General features: G+C 43.4%; 1 protein-coding gene across 2 annotated transcripts in view; it reads right to left on the bottom strand.

Moving 5' to 3' along the window:
* The window catches only part of LOC143033436 (uncharacterized), a 161294-nt gene that overhangs the window by 21289 nt on the left and 130005 nt on the right, over positions 1 to 10000 (bottom strand). For both annotated transcript variants that reach the window (XM_076198875.1, XM_076198876.1), the window contains exons 18-19: positions 8756 to 8897; positions 432 to 592 (exon numbers count right to left, since the gene is read on the bottom strand). In XM_076198875.1, the coding sequence (XP_076054990.1) occupies positions 432 to 592; positions 8756 to 8897 (303 nt within the window). The remainder of the gene's footprint in view (positions 1 to 431; positions 593 to 8755; positions 8898 to 10000) is intronic.

The following is a 10000-nucleotide window of genomic DNA, read 5'->3' as shown; positions in this document are numbered from 1 at the left end:
GAAGGCAAGACGAAGGTAAAAGTAGCTGTCTGAGAGTGCGAGACTGATACATACAATTTGACTGAAAGACAGGAGATGGGAAAACCAGATCACAGGCAGAAAACAAGTGTGGGGGGTTGGAGTGTGTACGTGCACGTCTTAACAGATGATTAGCTGAGGAAAGAAGGGGTAAGGTTTGGGAAGTGGAGAATGTAGAAGAAAACCTGGAAAGGCGTAGCGAATTCTTAATCTTAAATCAGTCTGAGTGAAGATAGAGTGAAAAGAAACATCTTCAACTGTGGGAAGCTTCCTCCAACCGAGCCAGGCGGTCTGGCTACATTCATGGTTTGCCTGGCTACTGTAAAGGAAGTTTAACTCCAGTAGATGTATCCCTTCCTCCCTCCCATATAACTCGAACTGGAGTAGAAACAGTGTCGGGAGAATGAACATACTCATAGATGTCTGGAACGGGTAGGATCATGGCGTCATCGATGGTCCACAGGCCCTGAAGAAGGTCGATCTTGCGGAGCTCCTCTGCATCTGGCGGCAGCTCGTGCTTCATAGGCAGCACCACGATGGGCATCTCGTACCTTCGGGCGTTCTGCACCCCTTCCTGTCAAGACAACGCGTCATTTTCATTATTCCAAGTTTCACAGGTCAATCAGTTTATCGTTATGAACGTTTTGTCACGTGGTCTTCTTGTCACAACATTTATTCAGAGTTCAATAAAAATAGAAGAATAAATAACGTGCTATGGTTACGTTTCAACTGATCTTGATAAAGCTATATTAAATTAGTTTACTGAGCATAAAAGGCATTGAGGCAATATCGCAAAAATATATATATATATATATATATGAATGGAAAAATTAATGAGAGAGAAAGAAATATATGAACATAGAGATACTGAAAGAGAGGCATTGGTAAAAAATGAGAAACAGGTTCATAGGTATGGCTAGCAGAACTTTAGTGTTGCCTTGTTCGTGTCTTTTTTTACGAACGCTGATTGGCTGGGCATTTGTGACGTCGGAGCCTAGCCGGCAGGGATCCGCGAGCGGGCTGGGAATCGATTACTACTGGTCAGAATTCGATTACCGCCGGGATCCGAGTATCCGAGTACCGGAGGGAATCCGCGAACCGGCTAGGATTCGATTACCAGCCGGGACCAGAGTACCGCGCGGATCCCTTTGTTCTCGCTAGTCTCCCCGTGCGTTGCAGGTACTCGGATCCGGATCCGAATCCCACGGATCCAGTAAGCTCAAGTACTTGGATACACAAATCCTAAAATGTCGGATCCTGCCCAACACTATTATATATATATATATATATATATTATATATATATATATATATATATATATATATATATATATATATATATTTATATATATATATGATGAAGGTGGAAAAAGAAGTCACGGGTCTAATTCTGAGTTCCTGAGGAATAAACTTAGGAACTCGAAACTAGATCCGTGACCTCTTTTTCCATCTTCATCAACTTGTCACAATGTACCAGCACACACACACACACACACACACACACACACACACACACACACACACACACACATATATATATATATATATATATATTATATATATATATATGTATATATATATATATATATATATATATATATATATATATATATATAGACGAGAAGATCATAAAAGACATTATTCACAAAAATGTACTACCCACCGACCCAGCAAAGCACATCCAGATCATCATATATTACAAGACAAAGAAGACATCCCATCTAATGATACGTAATCGCCCCAGCACAACGAAAGCAGATTTACAAGAAGACCATGTTGTATACCAATACAGCTGCAATAGTGAGGAGTGTGGGCCTCACTCTTATATTGGTATGACGACCACAAAGCTAACAAGACGCCTGACATGCCATTTGAGCAACGGATCCATAAAGTCCCACCACACTTCCACACTTAACAGACCATTAACAAGAAAAGATCTGGATCATAACACCACAATCATTGACAGAGAAAGAGATCCCCGAAGGTTGCTACTCCTTGAAGCACTCTATATCCAAGCAAAGCAGCCATCAATTAACATCCAGGTGGAAGACCTACAGATCTTGCCATCTATGAAAAGAGTGAGTGCTAAGAGGCCAACGAACCCCATCGCTTCGCTCACTGGGAGAGCCCTCCGCGAATGAAAACAACGCACGCTCATTGGCTACCATTAACCAATGAGCATCCAAATTTTCCACAATATAGTGTCCATGATCCGCACATCCCATATATAATCAGGACAGAAAACTTGGTCGTCTTCCAAATCGAGGCTTCATTGCCTTCATTAACATCACGGGTCAGAAGGCTGGAGGTCGACTTTCTTGCCAAGTTGGTCCAGAGCCCCAGGATAACTGAGCTAAGTCAGAGCCTTGTGACAGCTCTGGGACGGGTGGTTACTCTTATCCACTCCGATACCTGGCTGTCACAAGCGGCAGGGATCCTGGACTCCTTCAGGCTCACCAGCACTCTCCTTGAGAAGGGTAGGGACTCTCCACATCCAAAGTTCAAGCCCCCACCACCATGGCTGTCGATACCTGCAACCTTCGTTGTCACAAAGCTTCCCAGTAAGAAGAAGTTATGTGACCAGGAAAGAGTACGAGCACAGGCCCTACAAGGCGTCCGCGCACTGTCGGAACCTGGAACAGCGGTCTATTACACGGATGGCTCCGTAGACCCCAACAGGCCTCGCAGTGCGGGGGCTGCTTTCGTGGCGGATGGTTTGACCTACGGCAGGAGAGTATCTGATCATGCGTCCACTCTCCAAGCTGAGGCCATAGCGGTCCAAGGAGCGTTGGAGCATGCTCTATTATCTCGAGCTGGTCCTGTGGTGATCCACACGGATTCACAGTCTCTGCTAGGCAGCTTGGAATCGATACAGCCCAGCGACAATGTACGCCTACTGACCTCCATCCTAGCACTCCTGCTGAAGCTGCATCAGCAAGGCAGGAGTGTTACGCTCAACTGGGTGCCAAGCCACGTAGGTGTCCCAGGTAACGAGCTAGCCGACGCCGCAGCTGAAGCGGCGCGCAAAAGACCCGAAGTCGATGTTGTCGTCCCTCTCAGCAGAAATCAGTTGCGCCTACGCACCAGGGCTCTAAATCAGGTACAACGGTTCCTTCAGCACAGACTGGAGGCAGAGGTGTCAGAGAGGGCGAGGTGGTACAGGGCAGTCACAGACTATGAGCCCCTTGTACTTCCTCGCTCCACACCTAGAAAAGTGGAAACTCTGCTCTTCCGTCTGCGACTGGAGGACCGTTGTTTCTGGCAGATAAAGAATGACTCACCACCTGAAGAAAGAAGATGCCGCCACTGCAGCCACCCAGAAGCCACCCTAGAACACTACCTCAAGCATTGCCCCGCAACTGCTTTTCTGAGGAGAGGGCCTCCGACAACATCTGAGGGTCTTGTGCGTCGCCTATGCCGCCACCTTAGCGATTACGAACTGCGTCGGCTGGTGGAGTGTCAGCCCCCCCTTTAATTATTTTATATTATTTACACTTGTACTCCGTTTATGTTAGGAAGGGTGAATTCACTGAGATGTGCATGCATATTTCACATAGGCATGCACATCCGGTAAATGTATGGGTGGGCGTGGCCAAACCACGACCACTCATACATTGAATCACCCCCACTTTTATCTTACAATTCACAATATGTTACCATCCACTTAACATCGAATTCAGTTCACGTTGGGAAGGGTGCATTCACCGAGATGTGCATACGTATTTCATATACGTATGCACATCTTGTGAATGTATGAGTGTGTGTGGTTGGGCCCACACACACTCATATGTAAAATCACCCTCCAAACGGGCTCACATCAAAAGCCCCATGGAAGCTTCACTCCCGAATTATACACACACACACACACACACACTTGGTCGTCTTCTTTGACCTCGAAAAGGCATTTCAACTGGCCAGTCCCGATGCCATCCTGGAAGGTCTTGCCACCAGGGGGACTCGGGGGAGACTCCTGCAGTGGATAGCGGACTACCTGTCTAATAGAAGAGCCAGGGTCCGGTACACCACAGGGTGGGGTGATAAGCCCCACCCTGTTCAATGTGCTAATGGCAGAACTGCTCGCTACCCCTCTACCTACAGGATGTCATCTGATATCTTACGCAGACGATGTCACCCTAGTGGTGAAAGGGAGAGAAGCCAAGTTTAGGAAAGCACAAAAAGGCCTCGATGACATATCCGAGAAGTGCAATGAGCTTGGCCTTAAGATATCGCCACCAAAGACCAAAGCCATGTGTTTTGGCGGCAAAATGCCCTTGGCAAACAGACTACTCCTTCAGGGGCATGAGGTAGAGTGGGTAAAAGCACACATGTACCTTGGCGTATGGATAGACTCCAGGCTGTCATTTAGGACAGAGGTGGCCTACCTCCGGGAAAGGGCCCTTGCCCGGATAAATGTCATGAGGTCTTTGGCAACCAGGGAAGCCGGGGCCACTAGTACTGTTCTCAGGACCTTCTACGTAAGCGCAGTAAGGCCACTGATAGACTATGCCAGCGCTGCCCTTGCTGGCCTCCCTGAGAACCAGATATCCAAGATAGACGCAGTACAAAACAAGGCCCTGTGCGTCATACTTGGTGCACCACCCTGGACCCTGGTTGCCAACATGCAACAAAAGACGGTAATACTGCCGGTCAGTGCCAGGATCTCACAACGTGTGGCTGCCTTCGCTACCAGAGTCATCCAAAAGCAGCAGGACTCCTTCCTACAGCGAAGGATAATCGCCGCTCTGCAGCAGGACCCTGAGGTTTTCCCGATGAACATATGGTCGGCAAAGCTTGCGCGACGCATCAGGGAATTACACCTGCAAGACCTCATCCTACTAAAAAGGAGGGATGTACCGGTGGATGGATATATGCAACCTCCGCCCTGGGAGAGTCTACCAGCCAAAATCTCCATAATGGCGAAAGCTGAGGAGACTATGAGGGCCGTCACACCTGAAAACTCCGTGGTGTATTACACCGACGGATCAGTAGATGCTGAGCGCATGACGGCGGGTGCAGCGTTTGTCACACACGACACACGACAGGGAGTAAAGGTGTTGGGCACTCGCTGCTCAATGCAAGCGGAGGGAATTGCAATGGGACTGGCACTGACCCATGCCCTCAACACCCACCAAAACCATGTTGTAATACACACTGATAGTCTGTCATTGATACAAATTATCCGTAATGACATACATCAAGACTATGTGCAACTAATGACATCTTTGCTGTTTCAGATAAGGTCCCTCCAAGAGCAAGGGCGGTTAGTCGTCCTTAACTGGATTCCCGGACACATCGGCCTGCCGGGGAACGAAGTGGCAGACAGTGAGGCAAGGAAGGTAGCGGTCAGTCACCATATGGACGGCGGTATTGGTGTGCTCCCGAGTCGGGCAGAGATCTTGACCATCGCTGCGAGAACACTGACACGGGGAGAGGTAGAGAAGCACAAGCTGATGGCGCCCACGAGGCCGTCAGGCCTGTGGTACAAGAGGACTTCCAACTGTGAGAAGTTTGCCACGGGAATACGCCTCTCGAGGGCGCAAGAAGTGGTCCTACATCGCCTTCGTCTAGGGTATCGGTGTTTCTGGGAGATTGCGGGACGCCAAGAGGACTGCCAACACTGCGGCGCGGTGGGGGCCAATACGCTGGTCCACTACCTGACTACCTGTCCAGCGTCTGGATTTCTTCGAGCGGGTCCCGCCACTTCACCGGAGGGACTAGTGAGGAGGCTGTTGGGCGCGCTCAACCCATACCGGCTTCGGCGCCTAATGGAAGTGCCACCTCCTAGATAATATCCCTCATACTTTTCTCACTTTCCTTGATGAATATACACTGAGTATATAACCTATATACCACAAAGTATATCCGCTCACCACGACTTTATTTTCTCTTTGCAGCAAAAACGACTGGCCATCCTTACCTGGGATCCCGGAGGGCATGGACTGAGGCAAGACACACATCAGACCGGGAGGCAGAAGAACACCGGAGAAATGACTGACAGCATACACTCTTAGTACTGTAATTTATTGTAAAAGCTCCTCAGCCTTCCTAGGAGGTAGCGGGTTGTGACCCGCGCAAGTTTTCTTTTGTATATACTTGCAATCAATAAAAAAAAAAAAAAAAAAAAATTGACACAACAATTCGCCCTTGAAGATGGAACAAGAGTTCCGAAACGTCGGCCAAGATAAGAGATCTCCTAAGCAAACTTACAGAAAATGATAAGTCAAATGTTCGTCGTATAGAGACTATACGCAAGAAGATAATCAAAAATGAATCTTCAATAGCTTTTAACCTCGTCTGCCTACAAGAAAATATATATATATATATATATGAATATATATATATATATATGTATATATATATATACATATCTATGTATATATATATATATATATATGCGGAAAAAACGCCAAGGAAAAAGATAAACTGATGATCAAGCGCTTTCATCCATTCAGACATCCTCAGGGTACATAAAAAGGAAAAAGGACACAAGAATATATACAAAGAGTAAGGTCAGGAAGGGAACCGGGAAAGGTTGTGAGGCTTTATTGTCGACCTGACCCGTTCGCGGCAGCCACTACCTTTTTCACAATAAAATTGTCCAGTTTGTACATACCATGACTTAAATTTAAGTTATTGACAAATGTATCTTTGATCAGACTGGATTCTATTATATTTCTATTCAAATATGACTTATTTTTAACAATTTCTTTATCAACCTCCCAGTTTATGCAATGATTAAAATCCCTTCGGTGAATAAATAAAGCATTAGAAATTTGCCTACTCTTGACGCTATACTGATGTTGTTTTAACCTTACTTTTAATTCTTTTCCAGTCTAACCAATATAGCATTTGTCGCAATTTTTACATGGAATTGAATAGATGCATCCTTCTTCCTTATCAGGAGAGTTTTTGATTAAAAGACTTCTAATTGTTTTGGAGTTCTTAAATGCCACTTGAATGTTGAAAATCTTAAGAATATGAGGTAGTCTGATGAAATTCTCGTTGAAAGGCAGCACAAGTAGGTTTTTTACATTAAAGGTTTTACTAGCTTTTTCCTCGTAGAAAGATTTCTTTGCCGATTTATAAGAAATCTCCACGAGGTGCTTAGGATATTTTGATTTTTAAGCTATGTCAAATATTCTTAAGAGTTCATCATCCAAAAAGTCCGGACTGCAAATTCTATGGGCTCTCAGATGTCAGTGTTGCCATCAATGTTTATACATATTTATATATATATATATACATTGTTCGTCGTATATGCATATATATATATATATATATATAAACACCTAAGCAAGATGCTGTAATACCTGCCTTTTATTTTGTATTATTTATTTATTTGTTTGTTGTTATTTGTGTGATTGTTTATTATTATTAGCTTAATTATCATTTATTATTATTCATCTGTCAATTATTATTTACTATTTACCTGTTTGTTCATTATTTAACTTTACCTGTTTATTTATTGATTTTATTCATTTTATTTATTATCATCTATATCATTATAATTTCATTTATTTATTTATTTATCTATTTATCATTATTATATTTTTTCCCCATCAGACCTAGTTATTGACCAAAAGGTCTCTTGTCGGCATGCTCTTACTTTGTAATCCTTTGTAATAGATATACATATATATGTATATATATATGTATAAATACTTTCCATAAATTTGATTGTTACCAAAATTCAATGGGACGTTATTTGAGCCTTACTCCATCGCTCAAAAAACTCCGTTTATAAAAATTTTAGTGTAAGATTACACTCGGAGAGCACGAACCTTTGAAAAGGTGAGATCATTTCGATATTTTGAATAACATCTTATCTGGATCATTACCAAATTGCAATGTTGTGTGGCTTAGGCCACACTCCGCCACTCCAAGAAACATAATCAAAATTCGTTAATGATTTACTTTTGTACAGAAAGTTGCTTACAAATAAGTACGACCGAAAACATAACCTTCTTGATGGAGGTAACAATGCCCGTGGTTTCCGGGTGCGTCAAATAAATTCAGGAATATTTATTGAAAGTTAGACGCGGGAGTGTTTTTTTTTTTTTTTGTAAGACGTGAGAACTACATAGCGGGGAAAATTAGATTAGGATGTAAGCTAATCAGTAACCTCTGGACCCCGTTCACGGATACCCTGGCCAGTGAGAATTGTCGACAGAACCAACAGACTTCTAAGTCTCATGGGCTCAATGCAGGGATCGAGTGCCAGCTCACAAGGTTGCACCCCCATAAGGAGTAAGGAAAGGCAGAGGCTTTTTGTCAGGGAGGCTGTGTCCGCAAAGATATCACATTCAGACGCCTCTGGATCCCAAATGGGAAATTATGGAAAACAGTAGATTAAACGAGATGTAGGAATTACAAGCCAAGGGCGACATCAATGCAGATTTTGAAAACGAAAAGTTATTACAAAGTCGAGTCCTCCGTGACCACATTTAGCTTTTAGTAAATTTGCGGGTGACGCTAAAGAGCTAAAAATAACTAACAACAGTAATTAGAAAACGTTAATGGAAACTTTTTTCTTTTTCCATGTAATCAATATTAAAAAACTGGAAACTATTTATCCATGGTTTCCGAAGTCTATTGATACAATCTCATTGAGTTACTCTAAATAAAAAATAAAAAAAAATGCCAAGGAAGAGTACAGATGGTACAGTGACGGTGGTGGGTAGGCGCGTGGGCACTAGTAAGTCGTCGAGTAATCAGTTACAGAAGCCTTTCTTTCCTACCTGGACGACGCGAAGGGTCCAGGTGCCTGGTTCCATGGGCGAGCAGATTATGGCGGTAAAAGACGCCATCTCAACCCGTTCACCGTCTCTGTTGGGGTAGATCACCTCAGGGCTCCACACTTCCGTCTTCGACTCCTGGCATCTGTCAACCAGCAAACAGCACAGTAACCCTTGTTTTCGTCATAAGAACATAAGAATGGAGGCGACTGAAAGAAACCATGAGGCCTACACTAAGCAGTCCCATGTCCATTACCACCTATCATCTTCATCCATTAAGTTATCTAACCTTCTCTTATAACAACCAATGGTGTCAGCGCTCAGTCTATTAGTAAACCAGTTCTTGTCTATTTCCTTCTTAAATCTAAGATTGCACAATTCAAATATATTGTTAAGAGTCCTACCCTGCTGTCTTAATATGCTGACCTTGTGTGCGTCACTCTTGTTAAAGCCCTTAGCCCATTTGAATAACTCTATTAGATCATCCCGCATTCTACGTCTTTCCAGAGAGTGAAAGTGCCTAAACCTGTTGAAAGTTTACTTTTCATGGAAATTTTAATTATTCTGTGCAAATATAGACGGATGTGAGCTACTTGACTGGTATCAAATGTTCTGTAGAAGATTATTGAAAGTGTTTAAATTAATTCCCTCTTGGAAAAAGTAGGAGGTTAGGGAGATATGATATATCCTTACATAAACAATAAAATTATCCTCAGAACGAGAATAATACCAAACCTGAAAAGATACATTATTAGGTAAATACACTTGTGTCAAACTTAATTAACGAATGGGAGAAGAACATTCCTTCAGGGGTGACCCATTGTAACCCACATCGAAGATTTTACATTGAGTTCGACAAAAGCCCAGGGATACACCAAGCCTCTCCCTTCCTTCCTCCATCCATCCCAACCCACTTCAACAGATGGTTATAGTGAAGCCCAAAATAACTGAGTATGATTTTATCATTCATGTATTTCTTTTCTACATTGAACGATTCAGTCTATTGTTACACTTTGTTTTGTCTCAAGATTCTTTGAATGGTTTGGAAGGCCCACCTTTTCGTAGGAGAACAAAACTGCAGAGTAGCAGACTCTAGAGTTGTTTGAATTAAGTAGTTAATTGACATAAGGTTAGACATTGTGAATAGGAGAGGGTGGGGGGTGGGTTGTCTGCCGAATATGAGTGGCTGGCAGTGGCCAAAAGGAAGTATATAAGATAATGTAGCTGAGGAAGAGTGCTTAAATAAAA

Source organism: Oratosquilla oratoria, chromosome 15 (genome assembly GCF_046742065.1).
Source record: "Oratosquilla oratoria isolate Oo_2021 chromosome 15, ASM4674206v1, whole genome shotgun sequence".
NCBI lineage: Eukaryota > Metazoa > Arthropoda > Malacostraca > Stomatopoda > Squillidae > Oratosquilla > Oratosquilla oratoria.
The sequence above is the reverse complement of the archived record's forward strand: the minus strand, read 5'-3'. Positions and strand labels throughout refer to the sequence as shown.